This window comes from Meleagris gallopavo, chromosome Z (assembly GCF_905368555.1).
Source record: "Meleagris gallopavo chromosome Z, MGAL_WU_HG_1.1, whole genome shotgun sequence".
Taxonomy (NCBI): domain Eukaryota; kingdom Metazoa; phylum Chordata; class Aves; order Galliformes; family Phasianidae; genus Meleagris; species Meleagris gallopavo.
The window spans coordinates 42,581,401-42,599,975 of NC_139435.1; the positions used below are offsets into that span (position 1 = coordinate 42,581,401).

Below are 18,575 nucleotides of genomic sequence, written 5' to 3' on the forward strand. Positions count from 1 at the left end.
ACTTTACCTCAATATTAGAAGAAAAAGAGTGATGATATTTATTAAGTCTTCATATTTACTTATTAGGGAGAAACATTTCATATAGTGGTGTGTCTCTTGTACTTTTCGGAGACAAAAATTATTAATTGGATAATTGAAAGGTTTGTTTTTCTAAAATTAAAATGTTCTTTCTATAAACTCAATGCCTGAATGTGTAGAGATATCGAATGTAATTCTCTAAATGCAACTCTTGTACTAAGACCATATGAGAGAATAATTCTGAAGTCAGTCTAAGAACAGATCTGAAGTTAAATTTGAATATTTTAAAGGAATAACTCATAAAAATGAAGGGATGAAAAAATTCATAAATTCTTATATCAAAGTACCTTGTATATGTTACTTCCAGTAGCCAGTTTCCAGTTTATATCAAATTCTGATTTACAAGGGAAATGGTAGGTTAAGGTCCCAAGATATATACTTGGATTAGGGCTCCAGAAATTATTGGATGATATTGTCTGATGAGAGTAAACAAAGGCTTGTAATAAAAAAATAATAATAATAAAATCCCATTATTATCTATAGCATTCATATATCTTTTACACTGTCATCAAACTAGTTTTCTGTCAAGTCATTCCCAACCTTTTGTGAAACAAATGAAAAAACAGACTAACTCCCTTCATTGTATATTGCCTTACTCTGTATAAAGAACGATCACTACAGAATCCTGGCTTGATAATTTGAATACTCTTTTGCAGTATTTCTGGTGGAACAAGATAAAGAAAATAAAATTTTATAACTTTTTAAATTTTTCATTTAATATTTGAAATATTACACACAATAAGATCATTATTTTAGTTGCATGGAGGCAAGCTATTTCAATAAACTGTTAAAGAAAGAGGTATCAGAGGAATCGTATTGTCAGCTTCCACTCCTGATACTTTTTCTTACGTTTCTTTACGTTTGTTTTGCCTCTTCCTGCCTTATGCTGCTCTATTTTTTTGTATTTTCCGTACTGTCAATTTGTCTCGCTCCAATTTATAGAAGAGAGATGAGGTTCTTTTAATATTACATACCTGGCGTGAGATTAAGAAACAACAGTTCAAATGTTGGTCCGACCGGTTTATTATAAATCTTAATTAGGGAGATGGGGAAAGGGAGGATGGACATTATTATGAATTAGGGTAATGGGAAAGGGAAGGAGGGTGATAGAAAAGATAGGAAAGAAGAAGCAAGGACTCTCTATAGGAAGCAAGAGGGAGATGGTCACTACCATGGATCCAGCGTGATTCATAGTTCAGTCTTTGATCTTCAGTGGTGGTGGGTCGTCGGGCAGTGATCTGTTGACAACGACGACGGCAACCACGACAACGACCATGGCGATGATGGCCCCTTTTCAATGCTTTCAAAGTGGTTGAGTCAGCTATCTTTGGAGTGGCAGCTTCTGGCTCTGGGATCTCAGCAGGGAACTCCTTTGTTCCTATCTTCCTGGCCTTGCCAACAGATAAGAGGCAGCAGGGAGATGCCAACTTGTATCTTGCCTTCACAGGATACAATGGTATTATCCCCCAGTCTCCTATAGCAAACAGGAGTCATTTGATCATGGGCTAGATCTTCTGCCAGTAAACTGTCCTTGAGCACTATCTTCCGAAGGCAAACAGCCACACAGTGATGTTGATTGCCACACGGCAACACCCATCACTCATCTTCTAGACAAGTCAGTCTTATCACAAGAAATACCTCACGCAGCAAGATTTGAACCAAAAAACAAAGAAGGATTCTCACACAATTATGCGTATTTTTGCCTCAACTACAACAGGCTTGTTTAAACTAGAATCCTTGAGCACTGCTATTTTGCAAATAATACTGCAGACAGTTTGCTTTTTTCCTCTAACTACAGACCATGAAACACACCTGTAACATAAATCCTGAAAGAATAGTGTTATGTATGTGTTGTTTTGGAAAATATTGTTCAATTGTTAAGCCAGGTGATACAGTAAACTCTTTATCTCTGCCTCAGTGTAAGATGTTTACATGGTACTGGATAGTATTTGTTTCTGTTGTGGCTGACTTTTTTTTCTCCTCAAATTAATGAGAACTGATTTTTCTCATTCTTGTAAATATTATGAAATACTATGAAAATATAAAATAAAACATTTGAATATCATTAGAGTTTAGGAATTCTATTTCAAACTCTTTTGTGCTTTGCTTTGATCTTATGTTATGGAGTATATCTCAAAGCTATGTACATATTCAGCAGTCTACTATTACATGCTGTTTCAGTAAGCTTATCTTGTCTTTAAGCTTCTTTTCCTTTAATTGTAACTCCTAATGTTTTCTGTTGTGTTGAAACAATACCATAAAATTTGATATCAACAAGGTATTCCAAAACGCACTCTATTAAGAGTTTACTGAAAGATTATCATTTTTACAAAATATACTGTAAAAAAACATATTGTACAATATGCTTAATTTTGTCATTGTCATATCTCCATTTTAGAAACTACAGGTGAGGAACACCCTGACATCTGGAGTCTGTATAGGGAAAAGACTGTGGCTACCTGGCTAACGCTTTTCCTTTTGTCACTTGCAGCCACATCAATTCTAATACTGGGATGCTCCCTCTTTAAAGAAAACAATTTTTTAAAAATGGAGTATGAGCAGTCTCAAGCTAAAAAGCAGAACATTATCGTTTGTTCTGTCATTCAGTCTTCCACAGATAAGTGGCAAATTTAAGAGGAAAACAATAGTAAATATATCTGTGAAATCTAATGATTACTAGATTACTTTTGACTGCTTTTACTGAAATTCTAATACTTACTATAATGTTGATTTGGCTGAAGACAAGGTGCAAAAAGAACAGAGCCAGGCGCTATTAGGTTGTGTCTAGTGATAGCATAAGAGGCAGTGTCCCAAAATGGAAGCACAAATAATTCTGTCTGAACATCAGGAAAAAAATTCTTGCTAATGTGACTGATTGACAAAGTGGCTTCAGTGAGTTTGAAAAGTCTTGCTCCTGGGAGATTTTTAGAAGACAACTGAGTGCAGTCCGGAGCAACCTGCAGTTGGCAAAACTTGTGTAGAGGAATTGGCTAAAATAATGTCCAGAGTTCCCTTCTGAACTCAATCTTTGATTCTGTGGTTCTAGGAACTGAATATTTACAAACTGTGTTCAGAATAATTGACAGGTACCTGCTACCATCATCAACTTGATTGCTTCTAATCTTGCTTATCCTCTCTGTAGGAGTAAGACTGACGAGTTGGACACGCTTTTAAGGGAAATGCAGTTCGATTTTCTTGCCTTGTGTGGCTTTATTTTCTATTGTCTGGATTTATTTTGTCTCGAATGGACTTTAAAGAATGGACTAAAGGCCACTTTGCTATCTTTCTTCTCATTAACAGTAGGAAAAATCAGCAGCTTTTGCTCTTCCTTTGCATCTTCTGCTTCAGCTCCCTGGGCACTCCAGGTCATTGTTGGTCTCTGTATGCATTTTTTAATGCTTCAGCAGAAGTTGCTAGCCTAAACTTCCTTAATATTACTTCTTTTTTTTTTTTTTTAAATTACTTTTATGTATATTTTTCTCTTTTTTCTTCTTTTTCCTTTTTCTTTTCTTCCTCTTTAACTTTTTGTCTTTTTCTTCTATTTAATTGAGCTTGTAAAATGAAAATCTTGAGGCTAGATGTACCTCTCTCAGAACTATGTGTCTACTTAGGTGGCCTTTCAACATTACATCTATTAGAACCGTAGTATGAAAGTTTTTTCTTAGCTACCAGAATTAAAATGTATTAAAGGAAAGAATTAAGTATCCCATCTATGTTATGACTGTTTGAGAGAAATGCTGCATTAACAGCTGACATTTGGCAAGCTAAAATGCATCACACTGTGCTTTGGAGATTTGTGCATAGCTTGAACTTTTTTTTTTTTTTTTTTTTTTTTTTTTTTTTTTTTTTTTTTTTTGAGGAATTCAGCTCAAGATCACTGAAACACATACATTTCAACAGGACACTGTTCATCAATGGAAAGAGGAAATGTTCCTGTTCCTGTGCCAATGCAAGTGACCACTCCCAAAACTGACCTAATGTTACTTGATAGTAGAAGCAGGCCTTCTAACAGGAAAAACTATGTCGATTTACACTAACACTTTGTGTAGTTATAGTTATAGAATATCCTCTAGTTCAACAGTAGTAAGCATGTCAAGTCATGACAAAGACAATGAAATTTCCAAACCGTCACAGCTCAGCACAGTTCAAGGAGTCAAAGGTAACCATGGGACCACACGTTAGGGGAGGTGGAGGGGGTGGGAAAAGGTAAGTAGAATGACCTAGACAAGGAAAACAGAAGCAATGAGATAAGGAAAAGGAACTTAGGTTACTAAATATAACAGTGGAATGTGAGATAGTGCAATAAAATAAAGGATGATTGAAACTGAAGCTAATCAATCAAAGTGCGAGAGAGAAAGTTTCCAAAACTAGAGTCCTTAATCTAATGCTGTGAGTGAAAAGGACAGGGAGAAGGGAGCAAAGAAGCAATCTTGTGGCTGCCTGTCAGATTTATCTTTCCTTCCAAACAGAAAATGGAAACACAAAAAAATGAAGTCTTCTAGGAGTTGTAATTATTGTTCTCTTCTGAAACAAAGAGGCAGAAATATCTGTGTTCTAATTTGCTGATGAAAGACATGCAATCAATACATGTACTACACTGAATTGTCCAGTGTCTTGTTTTCCTCTTTTTTCTTTTGCTATTCTATGCACAAAATAACAGCAAATTGATATTTCTGAGAGAAATAAGACCATCTCCTTAGTTAAATGTATTGAAATAAGTATAATTAATATTACTATCCATAATGTTATTTGCTAAATGATATTGAATTTTGTTTATCTTATGATGCTATAAATTCATATAGAAATTTTGATTTTCAAAGGGTTTTATAAATATTAATAAGTCAATTTAGTAAAAAATTCAGTATTCTCTCCTTGTTAAGCAAATGGAATTGAATGATTAATTGTAATGTATAAAGGAAGGAACAATATTTTAGATTTTCTCAGAAATCAGTCCACAACTATCTGCTACTGAAAGTCCATTTAATTCTTAAATATTCAGTCATTCATTACTGAATTCATATTATTCATAAACAGCGATGGCTGTCTTTGTAACCTTTGTTATTTAATCTAGAAGATTTCGTGATAAGTGCCTTAAACATGAGCCTTATGAGTTGCTTGCAAGATTTTTCTACTCTTCAAAACAAAGATATCATCAGTTCCTACACTCCAAAACTACTTCAGTCATTTGAATTTAGAATTTTTTCAGATGTTACAATAATGTAGAAGAATGAAGACCACATTTTGTTAAAATGTGAATTGTACCAACTACTATCTGTTAGTTTACTGAGCAATACCTGTGTTATTTTAAGGATTCATCTAACAAAGTTACCATTTGGTTCCTGTTGACAAATGAACACTTATGAAGTCTGATGTAACCTATTGACAATACTTCCTTATTTTTCTGGGACCTCAGAAAGATTTTAAACAGCTGATTCTCTTCTGCAGACTTAGGAGTTTTTCAGCAATGCCAAATGTCCTACCTGACACATAAATGAGAATTCTGATGCTTCCTAAAAGCAAGTTAACAGTCTGGGAAAAACAAACAAACAAACAAACAAAATAAAATAAAATAAAATAAATTAACAAATAAAACTGTTTATTCTAAATTCGTAAAGGATATATATGTTCATTATGAAATTATTAACTGATTAATATTTTTCGAAGATGCATTCTGGACAGAACATGGAATACAATACTTAATGCCCTTTGGGAAGTTTTCTCTCAGTCACATGATACCTCTAGTCCTAGATGTTATGACATGGTCAGGAGAAGAAAAAGGGGAAGAGAGGAAGATCTCGTAAAGGTCTGTCTATGGGAGGGATGCTAAAACCTTTTCTTCTTCTGTGATCAGAGATGATAGAACTCTAGCTGTATGTTTTATTGATCTGTAAGGAACTCCATTTTTTAAGTTATTCTATTGAAAAAAGAAAACCTATCAAATTATATATTTTGTGAGAGCTTTTGTATATATTTTCATAATTGGAGAGGCTAATGCTTTAGGCTTTTTTCAGTATTTGACACACTATAAATAAAATAGCTAAATACAGTGAATTTTAGCTCAAAATAAGTAGTTAGTTTACATACATGTGTTTGTGTATCTGACCCAGTTTGTTCACGCATGTAGAGATTATGTTTTTGTGGATTTACAGCACTATTTAAAAGACTTTGTGGCATGATTTATTTAGTATTACATGCATTAAGTGTTATCAATGCAGAATTTCACCACTGAAAGAAAATATAAAATTATATGAAAATAAGTGACTTTTAAGTCAGTGGTTGGACACTGACACCCATCTCTCTGAAAAATAGCAGTAATGTTTCATTCTTTCAACTTTGGTGGGATAAAAGATTAAGAGTTTGGAGAGTGTATCTCAAGGGCAGTTCTTGTCAGAAAAGTTCTTTTCACACAACATTTTAAAATTGAATAGAAAGGTATTTTCTTAGCAAGGTATGTTCCATAAGCATCTGAGATTTTCTACTTCTGTTTCTTTGTACAGGCCATATTAGAACTTTCTGTGCAGAAAACCAATTCAACCCTCCCCCCCAGCAAGAACAAAAAATTCCAAGAAAGGAGTAAATTTGAAATGAAGTTCCTGACTTTCACTTATTCTTTTAACAATGTTCCTCATTACACTTTGAAAACAAACAATAAAACAAACAAGAACACTGAGATTTCCTCAGTGCCTTTCAGTACCTGCTTACTCAGTTCTAAATTTGGAAGGATTATTCTTTCTGAATAATGCACAATCTGCTTTACGAGATCAGAAATGCTATAGGCTTATTATACTTTCCAGTATACAAATGGTTCCACAATTATGAGCCTAACTTGATAAAATCTCAAAGTCTTCAATTACCATTACCCTGGAGAATGTGCTCTGCAGAGAAGAGAGTAGACAGCACATGTTTCTTTCTGTATTTTTTTCTGACTTAACAAAGAATTTTCTGTTGCAAAAACACGGTTTTCCCCGGCGGTATCATGTGGCTTATACAGCTACAACTCCATTTTGTTTGTCAACTTCTACAATTATTTCTTAAGGTAATTAATTTTATTCAAAAAATATTCTCCTATTTCTCTGTTGACCTCCTACAATTACATCTTCTGATTTTATCTCAGTATACCTTATTAGTATCTAAATCTATATTTGTGTACTCCATTCAATTTTTTCCTCTCTAGAATTTTATCTGTGTTTTCCTTTTCCATACACTTTTCTTTTTATTGACATGAATAACGACTTTATGAATTAATTCTGGCTATTAGCATGTACGTGTAGCTTACTACGTGTAATTCATTTATAGAGGATGTACTGGCAAATGTTTTCTCAAAATCTGACCAAAAAATATATATGCACTAAATGTTGAGTATTTAGATAGTAATGGCGTCTTTATAGTTACAGTTCCATGTAGACGTGGAACTTTTTTTTAAAAGGTACCAGCATTCATGCTATTCTTCAATTTCTAAAGTACTTGAAAAAATATGTATTTGTCATGGAAGTCATGTCAACACTTAGGAAATTTGCTACATTAGCATTCAGTGTTATTACCTATAAATAACCACACACCAGTATACTATATGCAATTCTACTTATTTTTACTTTTAAAAAAAATACAACAGTATATTGTTGTCACTTTTAATATCTTTAACAAAAATTTTGTAAAAAATATTTTACTCACGGTATTTTCAAAAATGTTTCTTTAATAAAAGGGAGGTGAAAAGTCAGACGTTAGAATACATATTCAAAAAGGGGATGAAATGATGGTGTATGATTTCTCAGTGCACTTCAGTGACACCATTTCATTGTACACATAAAAATGTAGCAGCTAATGAAAAATGCTGCTTCACTGACTTTGAATTTGTGTACTTTGTATTTGTTTGAAAAATATATTGATCACTCTTCCTGCAGATGAAAATGGTTATTTGCATTTTCACAGAGACATAATTATTGTGTGCTACAGATCTGCAGAAAAATCTGCATTTAACAAAAAACTATTTCAGTTTATCCCCTTTCAATTCTTTACAAAATAAAATGCTCTAATAAGGTGATTGAATGTAATAAAGTGCCATTCACACAGCTGTTTGCACACACTTCACTTTCTTTTTTTAAATGCTTAGTGAAATATGGGTTTCATTCTGTTTTTTACTTCCTTTTTCCTTTAAAAATTCTTAAACAACAGTAAAACAATTATTCATTTGGAAGAAAATGAAGCAAGGGAGGATAGACTTCCCTCCATCAAGAAATACAATACAAAATAAGAAAAGAAATTAAATAGATGGAGGTAAAGTAAAGAGATTAAATAGTTTAGTACTTTTGTATACTTTCAACTTCCAATCTGTCCTAGTGTAGATAACTTTCAATTTTGTGGGGTTTTTGTTTGTTTTCTTTTTGTTTGTTTTTTTTTTTAATATTAAGTATGCAGTTCTCATCTGAAAACTCGATCTTATATAATATAATCAAAATATCCATTTTGATGATCTAAAATATTATAATCGTTACTATCATAAAGGTTTTATCCCTCTCGTTTACTTCATTTCACATTGATTAAAAGGGTACTAACTAGGAATCTTATCACTTCAAATGGAGTTGTTAATATGAATGATACTGGCATACCTGTCACAGGAGTGGAAAGCCTTTTATGATGAGACTCAATTCTTTTTTAATTCAAAGTCATTTTTGCTAAACCTTGAAGATAATTCTCACTTTAAATTACATATTATCTAGCTAGACTGACAAGATCTTAATTAGCAAATTAAAGAGTGCAAAATCTTGTTCTCATTTCTCATGTAAGCTTTCTATCTCCTCCTCTTCCCATCTGCAAGACAAGTACTCTCATAGATATAATCTTTCGGGAGATGTCCATTACCCTCCCCTCAAAACATTGGCTTACTCTCATGGACCAACACTATCAGGAAATGTGGTAATATACTATATTACTATGCTATACTATATACTATAGTATATACTATGAAGCATACACACAAAGTTCTTGATCCTGGATCCTCAGCCTTAGCGTTAGTGTTATACTAGAGATGCTCTAAGAATTAACAAATTGAGAAAAAAGGGAAACAATATAACTCAAACTAAACAGTGCATAACTGCAGAGCACTCAAGTAAAAGGAGTAACTTCTTCCTAAAGTCATTGCTGAACAGAATAAACTGGAAAAGTTACAGTAAAATCCTCAGAATAGAAAAAGAAAAATTGATAGGAGAGAACTAGTTTTGTAATATGACATTATTCCAGATACACCTGCTTCAAATTTATATTTACAACTACCACTTATGGAAATAAATGTAAAGATTAATGAGTTTTAACATGATACCAAGTTTCTCTGCTTTTATAGTCTTTTAAGGCATCTATGACAGATGTTTTTTTAGTCTTACTTTCTAAGTTTTGGATGACTGTTATTGTTTTCAATAGGAATAGATACACATGAGCTTGAAAAACACTTCAATTTTTTAACTTTCAAGTATGCAGGGACAAAGAACCTCTGTCTCTAGATCCTAGCTCTGGGCACAAAATCTATCTGAAAAGAAAAAAAAGATCCTCTGTAGGAATAAATTGCCTAAATATTTGCATTAGTGCAAATTTAGGTGACTTGGGGCATTCTAACTAATTCCCACATGTCTCTTACGAAGTTTCAGTTGACTTTGTGACATTCTCACCAGGATACTTGAATATTTCAGATATTCTAGTGTTTATAGTGGTGATATATTCTTCTGTTTAAACATATTAAATCTACTTTCCATGTCCAGTAGTTTCATTATGCAACATCATAGCCTGCTCTTATTCATCAGGATAATGAACATCAGTTTATATTTGAGTTGAAGAATCTGACATTATTTAAGAAAGTTATGTGGATACTGTTATGGATAAAAAACAAGTGTGTTGAAGTAGCAGCTTTAAAGTGCTAGACTTTAAATTCATTATTTATATTATTATAATATTCATAAATTAATTCTATAATTTAGAAAACTAATCTTGAGGTTTAAAGCATATTTTACATATATACAATACTTTATGGAAATGCATCTCATATAGTGCACAGAACATTACAATTTCTCAAAGAAACATTACTTCTATGCAGAGTTACATAAACATTGGTTCTTAAATTCATGATAATTATTGTTAATATTTGACTAGATCTCTCCAAGTAAAAATCTCAACTTCAGTGACCAAATTTTATTTAAAAGTCTTAGAATGTGTTCGCATGTAACTTGATATCATCTCTTGACCATGAGTGAAAACATTTAAGAACACTGTACACTCTTCAGTTTTAAGATTTGCGAGATTTGGGTCAATGATAGCACTGGCCACCAGTTAGAGGAAAGAAGTACAGATAGTTTTGGTCATATAACTTCAAGGCCCACAAGTGGATATTGATATCAGTCAGCAGCAGCTCAAGAAGCATTTTCAGATAGAGGAAGTGAGAGGGATCACTATAATAAAGATTGCAGAATATCTTTAGTTACGCAAACTATTATAATCCACCTTTCATCGTTAATAAAAATCCAGAATCATAAAGAGAAGGATATCAACATCTTAGTAACAATTTTCCCATTCAAAAATCATATTTAGTATGTACATTAAGCTTCAGTGTAGAAGGTCGCATCAGAACAGTTGGAAACTACCAACAATGAAATTAGTTACAATACCTAATTCAGTGTTACATAAAATATGTTTATGTTTTAATAGACAAGAAATTAATGTAATTTAAAGGGGCCCCTCTACCAATCTCTGAGACTGGACATATGCAGTGTAGTAGGTCTCAAATCCACTGCATATACTGCAGAGTGCAAGAATATTTTTTGTCCATTAAGAGCCCCTGGCTTATACAGAAAATCAGACTGTTACACTATTAAGCTAAATCATTAATGTCAATCAGAAGAAGTATTCTTTTTGATTTTCGTTGGCTTTGTTTTGAATGCTGAGCTCACTTTTCAGTGCAGATTCAGCATTTTCTTCATTTTCAGATCCTTTTTTCTCATTTTTTGAGTAACTGTTTTTTTTTCTATAAATGCATATGGCTATGGCAGCGATACAAAGTAGGATGAACATCACAGCTGCTATTACACCTAGTAAAGAAAAAGAGAAAAAAGTTAAAAGATAGGATAGACAGGTATTAACTTCTCTGTCAGGGAGAGGCAGAAAAGAACAGAACAAAGAGAAATCTGTAATTCTGAACCTGGTTCTCATAATAACTCTGCCTATGTACACCATAAAGGAAAAGCCTCAGCCACCTTGCAGTAAAAAAAAAGTAACAAAGAATTAGTCCAATTCATATCTAACATTTTATCCAAATTACCTCAGACCACAGATGAGTGATCCTATCTGGACGATGTAGTTCACGAGGAGAATTTATGAAAGAAAGTATAAAATATTTCATCATAGAGACTCTGGTGGAAGTTGTCAAGCCTTTAGAGCTATTCATCTTCAGACTGTTGGGGCAGAAAATCTAATGCTTATTATACCTTCTAGAAGAAAATCCCAACTCCTTATGATGACCTTAGGTACACTGTAATGGGATAAAATGTTTTACATTACTTCAAATAGAGATCCTATTTTTGTAATTGTTCCACTGTAATTAATATATACTAGTTAAATTATGAAAATACGTAAAAGCAAAGCTCACTTGATATTTTGAGTAAAACAAAGCAACATTTGCTCTTTTTTTCCCTTCAGGATTGTGGGCTCTAACATACTAGGTATTCTTTGCTTAAATATTTGGCATTGTGTGAGCTATCTTTTCCAACAGCATTAACAATCCACCTGATAGAAGAAGAAGATCTACCTGATGAGATTAAAACCAAATGTACAAAATCGTGAGACAGCCTTCACTTACCCTATCTTCACCCACTTCTTAACTTTCTGGAGCTTGAGTAGCTTGACTATGGGCCTTGCCATTGAAGACAGAGGCAAAGAAGCCATTGAGCACTTCACCTTTCTCCATATCCCTCATCACAAGGCCTTCAGTTTTCTTCTAGAGAGGGCCCACATCTTCCCTGGACCCCCGTTTATCTCTGGTACACCTACAGAATTCTTTTGTGTTCCCCTTTATGTCCCTGGTTAGATATAATTCTATCTCTTATTTAACTTTCCTATCCTGATCCCTGGCTGCTCAGACAACTTCTCCCAGATTACCTGTGCTTACTTCCATTGCCTGTAGACATTGTTTTTGCCCTTACTTAAGTCCAGGAGCTCCTTGTTGATCTACAGAGGCCTCTTTGCATCTTTGCAGACCTTTCTCTTTCTCAGGATGTATGCTTTTGAGCTTGGAGGAGGTGGCCCCTGAATACTGACCAGCTTGCTTACTACCTTATTGCTTTAAATAAGAACAGACCATGCAATTTCAATCAAATTTAATTCTTTTCCATTATTTTTTACTCTATTGTATCAGGAGTAATACATAATTTTAGGAATGAAGGTATCTCCTTCACATTCTACATATCCTAAAATCTAGGGAAATATTTAGTGATCTGATTCTTATTAAAACAAGTAATTTGAAAAAAAATAACTGTGGCTGATAATTTCCATTTGGCCAAAAGACACAGTTTATAAGCTGAGGGTAAAGAGTATTTCAAATGAACAATAGAAATAATAATTATCATGTGCATTTCGTTTTTAAGCTATTAATCAATACAAGTTATGCTCTAATAGTTCTTTCCACATGCAGAATCAAAATGAAACAATTCAAAGGATACACGTAAGCAATGCAGATTCCATTTTGTTAGGAAAATTCTGTTATGTTCAGATCTATAAATGAACATTTTCTTCATCTTTAACTCGGCCATGTAGCCAAAAATGTAATGCTTTATCATATAAAGAAGGAAACAGAGATTGCTTTTTCCTAAACATAATGAATTTGTTACGATACATCCAAATAGAGGTTTTTAGCAACAGAAACTGGCATTAGGCAGATGGAAAATCTGTTGTTAGCACTTTATGTTTCAAGTGTTAGAGCAGATTATTCTAACATATAATAAAACCTGTGGCACAACTTTATATAATTAGAAAATGTGAGTTGATGATTGCTTTTTTAAACACTGCCTAATTTTTGTCTTTTTCTGGTACTTTCAATAAAACAAAAACTTTTTTTCTAGTTTCCTTATGCACATAACTCTACCTCTGACTTCAGTGCAGCATTGAAAGACTCACAATTCTGAAAAAAATATGGAAAAAAATCTCAGTATATCTGGTATTCTCTATTACCTCCAACAATTGCAGAGTCACTTCTGATTGCATGAGTTAAGGGCTCTCTCTCATCTGTTGGTCCTGAGTGATCTATAGTAAGAAAAAAAAAAGGAAAACAACAGACAAATTAATGAAAGGATTTCTCAAAATTCTCATGTTGTAACAGGTCACATACAACATTGTATAAATGCAGCATATGTATCTATAAACATGCAAATACTAGTTTAACAGAAGTTAAGAGAATAGTGTAAAGTCTGAAGGGAAGAAAGTGTATTATTTTTCAAACTAATCTCAAGATAGTAAACTATATGGGAAAGAAAAAAAGGTAAATATAAAATATATAATTCAAGTACTCTTATATTTTGCTTCTTACATTAGAACAAGCAATAACTATATGCTACCTGCAAATGAATGGGTTGTTTCACTTAATTTTGTGTCAAGTCCAGTTAAAGTGCCACAGTTGGATTCAATGACACGCCCCTTAACAATGATGGGTGCTGCGCTTCCATGTTGTAGTGCAGCCTTCAAAGGAGAAATATGGTTGAACTGCACTGAAGAGAGACATCCAATAAAACCCTGGGAGTTTGCTTTCATAGTCTCCTCATCTACATCACTGTTTTCTATTAATCAAAAGGAACAGAACACAATTAATCATAGTGCACTACACAAAGTAAATTGACAGTAGAATAAGTGAATAATTAACACGTGTTCCTCTGAGTATATGAGAGTTACGGCAACAGATTCATTGAATCCTTTCTTTTTTATCTTTAATGAAAAAGTAATCAGATACCTTCAACACTTTGTTTTTTTACAGATGACAGTTGCTAGTCTTTTAGCTAGTTTAGAGAAATACTTTCAGCTACTATAGCAAATTCCGAAGCAAAAAATGTTAGGAGTTTGACTTTCTTTCCTCTTCATTAGACATTATTTCTGATGAGTGCCTTACCACACTGATGGGTCAGCTAGATCTCATTTATAAAAATATCTTCAATTCAAGATTAGAAGGGAAAAAAAAAGTCCCAAAAAACATTGTGATAAAAAAATCTATCTTCAACTGCAATTATGGTGGAAATTCTGAAGTATGAAGGATTTTCTACTTTATTAAATTTTGCTCTACAAACTATTTGATTAATTTGTAAGTGGAAGGAAATGCAATATTCAAATAATGAGTTCCATTACTTAGTAAAGACATTTGGAGCAGAGAAAAACATTTTATTTGTTCAACCTGTGTTTCTAGAAAAATGATAATAAAAGAGTTGTTTATTGATGCCTACATTTCTTAAAAACTTCAGTCATATTTTTAAGCATCTTCAAATTAACACTTGTTAAGTAGTATCAAAATTTCCAGCAAAGAGTTTGTTCAAACCACATTATCTTTTTCAAAGAAGTCCCAAGTGCAAAACAAAAAACATAATCAAGCTTAATCTTGAATCGTGGTTCTCTAAGTACTACTGAACATTAACAGATATATAATCCCTAGCAGAAAATTCTAAGAACTATACAGTGAGAATATTACTTCCCACCTTTCTACTGTTATGATTAAACTGTCTTTTTTTAAGTTGTCTAATAATCTTCTATTGTCTTATATTTGCCTATGTATATATTTATATACATTTATATATATATATATTTATATATACATTTATATATATATATATTTGCCTATATATACCTTATATCATATTGTCTTATCTTTTTCTCCAAGTCAGCCAATTAGTTTTGTTTAGAAAATATACTGTAACTTTAGCTATAACTTTATACATTTATACATTTAACTTTACTTTGTTAAGTAGAAGTTACTCACTGGAGTTATTCACAATCTGTTTGCAACAGACTGTTATAAAGTCTTAAAAATTCAGTAGGTTTCTGCTGGTATAAACACCTTATTATGACCAAGATTTTTGTGAGGCATTTGTTAAAATTGAAAATAATTATGTCTACATACCCACTGATTTTCATTCATTTAATTCTGTGTGTTTTACCTGTTTTATTTTGTTTTCTGTGGTAAATATGTGATGGTATATATGCCACTATGCTGTTTCTGAATTTGAAATGTAAATAACTACAGACATATGTGTACCATTGCTTTCAGTTTCACTTGGAGTGTAGATAAGGAGGGAAATTACTGCTGAAAAATATTTTTTTTTCTTTTTTTGTGCTTTCTGTTACACAAAAGAATGTTGTTTAAGAGAACTTGAACTGTTCAATTTTTTCCCCTTTTCTTTACTATAGAGAATATTTGACTAAGAGAGAGAAATAGATAGTTCTGCCATCCATAGTTCTGTTTGTTTTTTCAACAGTAGAAGTGCAAAAGACAGGAGTCACAAGTGAGAGCTCTATGTGTAACAGTCATTACTCACACGGCTAAGCATAACACAAAGAAGGAGGGAAAAATAAAGGGGAAAAATTGTTCATTGTCCAAAGTGTTTTGCCAATAGAACTATTTCATCAAAGTAAATTATCACCAATAAATCCCTGAAAGTAAGTTTTTAAGTATTGGCTTTTTGCCAAGGATTATGAAAGTGGAGTCTCTCTTTTCCCAAAGGGTTATCCTGAAATGCCTTTTTATTGGAAATAAGGCTTAACAAGATTGTCCAAGCTAAAAGATTGTTAAAAAAAAAACACAGATTTTGAAATACTTCACAGAAATCTTCTGGATTGGAATTGTATGTATACTGTATTATGGAAGCTCGATAAAATTCATGTTTTATTCTAATAGGACTATATGAAAGGATTTCTAAGCTGCTTTCAAAAGTTATTGTTTTATTACTATATGTAATCTCAAATTATAACAAGATTTGTGTATGCAGTAATATAATTTTTAAATCAACTGTTATTCAATATTTACTTCACTACAGCATAGAAAACATTTTCCTTATTCTTGAAATAACACATTTTTACAATGTTTGAGGAAGCTACATACGATATTATACCTTGATTTAAAAGACTTGACTAAAATCACACACTCTCTTGAAGTGGTGAAAATTCATCTATAATTCGTATTTAAGAAAAGCATACTAAAATTATATCCTTATCTCACTTGACTTGGAAAGAAAAACAAATATCCCTGAGAAAAATCATCCTACGCAACAATCCACCTTCAGTGCGGATGGCTAGAAAGTTTTGTTCTGAGTACATGTGATTTCACTCAGAATAAGTAAACAATCAGCAGTTACTGTAAGAAAAGTTTCTATACTTTTCCTACAGTGTGAGCTGCTTTGTGAGGAATTATCTTCTAAGAAACCAGAGAAAACAAAATAAGAAGCAAACAAACAAAATATTAAAACAAAATGAAAATAAACCCTTTGACTTGTATCCTCTGAGTTCCTATTCAGAAAACAGATAAGAACACTATAACTTTTCCAGAAAATACCAATTAATGTAATTTTTATACATTTAATATGTTTTAAGTTAGCATGATAATTTGGTAATATGAAAATTATTATAACTGTATATATTTTATTATATATTGAAAATATATTTTCCACTTATTCTGGGTAACATTCTTAAATTAAAAATAATTCTAACCTATTGTTACTTATAAAATTAGTTAGTCAAAAGAAATAATTGGGAGAGATTTGAATATGTTTTAACTGCAAATAATGTGCTGATATTGAAGATGGTTGTAACTCTCAGCTCTGTTTTGAAACTGAATTGAATGTGTTTTCGTTGTTGTTATTTTCTTCACCCGTTTTTTTTTTTTTTTTTTTTTTCCCAGAAAAATTGTATGTAGGCTAAGTTGGGAATGGATATTTCTATATGTGTATGAATTCATGTAAGTGTCAGAAACAGGTCATTATTACTTAGAATATAGTACAAGTACTGCTCCAGAAATGATGTCTTCTATTTTTATATTAGTCCATTACATCAGAGGTGACTGTTAGTGGTACAGCAGCAGAAGTTGAATCTTCTCACCAGTTTTCCATTAAATTGTATTGCACTGCAACAGATGTCAGCAGAGACAATCACAGAGTCACAGAATTGCCAAAGTTGGAAGGGACCTCAAGGATCAGCAAGCTCCAGCCCCCCTGCCACATGCAGGGCCAACAATTTAATATTAGACAAGGCTGCCCAGGGCCCCATCCAATCTGGCCTTGAACACCTTCAGGGGAAGGGCATCCACAAGCTCTCTTGGTAGCCTGTTCCAGCACCTCACCACTCTCTCTGTAAAGAACTTCCCCTTGACATTCAGCCTAAATCTTCCCTCCCTCAACTTAAAACCATTTTCCCTTGTCCAGCTGTTATCTACCCTTTCAAAGAGTTGATTTCCCTCCTGTTTGTAGGCTCCCTTTAGGTACTGAAAGGCTGCAAAAATGTCACCCTGCAGCCTTCTTTTCTCCAGGCTGAACAAGACCAGTTCCCTCAGCCTGTCTTCGTAGGGGAGGTTCTCCAGCCCTCTAATCATCTCTGTGTCCATCCTCTGGACCCTCTTCAACAGCTCCCTGTATTTCTTGTACTGAGGGCTCCAGACCTGGGTGCACTACTCCAGCTGGGGCCTCATGAGGACAGAGTAGAGAGGGACAATCACCTCCCTGTCCCTGCTGGCTACCCCTCTTCTGATGGAGCCTGGGATACCATTCACTTTTTGAGCAGCAAGAGCACACTGCTGGCTCATGTTAAGTTTTTCATCCATCAAGACCCCCAGGTCCTTCTCTGCAGGGCTGCTCTCAAGGACCGCTCCTTCCAGTCTGTATAGATACCTGGGATTCCTCCAGTCCAAGTGCAAAACCTTGCACTTTGCTATGTTGAACCTCACTAGGTTCACCTGGGCCCACCTTTCAAGCCTGTCGAGATCCCTCTGAATGGCATCCCTTCTTTCCACTGTGTCAGCCACACCACTCAGCTTGGTGTGATCAGCAAATTTGCTGAGGGTGACTCGATTCCTTCACTGATGTCACTGATAAAGATGTTAAAGAGCATCGGTCCCAAGACAGACCCCTGGGGGACGCCACTCCTTACCAGCCTCCACCTGGACATAGAGCCATTGATGACCACCCTCTGTCTGTGGCCTTTCAACCAATTTCTTATCCATCGAGTGGTCCACCCATCAAATCCACATCCCTCCAATTTGGAGACAAGGATGTGGTGGGGGACCATGTCAAAGGCCTTGCTCAAGTCCAGGTAAATGACACTGGTCGCCTCTCCCTTGTCCACCAATGCTGTCACTCCATCATAGAAGGCCACCAGAATGGTTAAGCATGACCTCCCTTGGTTAAGCATGACCTTTCCCTGGTGAAGCCGTGCTGGCTGTCTCGGATCACATGCTCATTTCTCATGTGATCAAGCATGTCATCCAGGAGAATCTGTCCCAT

The 18,575-nt window shown here is 33.7% G+C and overlaps 1 protein-coding gene and 1 pseudogene across 2 annotated transcripts in view; one reads left to right on the top strand and one right to left on the bottom strand.

Moving 5' to 3' along the window:
• The window catches only part of LOC146542229 (uncharacterized), a 417,733-nt pseudogene that overhangs the window by 112,885 nt on the left and 286,273 nt on the right, over positions 1 to 18,575 (top strand).
• Positions 1,084 to 18,575, bottom strand: part of LOC104915132 (contactin-associated protein-like 4) — a 212,022-nt gene continuing 194,530 nt past the window's right edge. The window contains exons 22-25 of one of the 2 annotated variants that reach the window (XR_014880595.1): positions 13,665 to 13,883; positions 13,282 to 13,353; positions 11,378 to 11,587; positions 11,039 to 11,147 (exon numbers count right to left, since the gene is read on the bottom strand). Coding sequence is in view for 1 of the 2 variants with exons in the window: in XM_085213872.1 (XP_085069998.1) it covers positions 10,954 to 11,147; positions 13,282 to 13,353; positions 13,665 to 13,883 (485 nt within the window). In the remaining variant the exon portion in view is untranslated. Of the gene's footprint in view, positions 11,148 to 11,377; positions 11,588 to 13,281; positions 13,354 to 13,664; positions 13,884 to 18,575 lie in introns of both variants that reach the window. The other variant, XM_085213872.1, reaches the window with a different exon arrangement.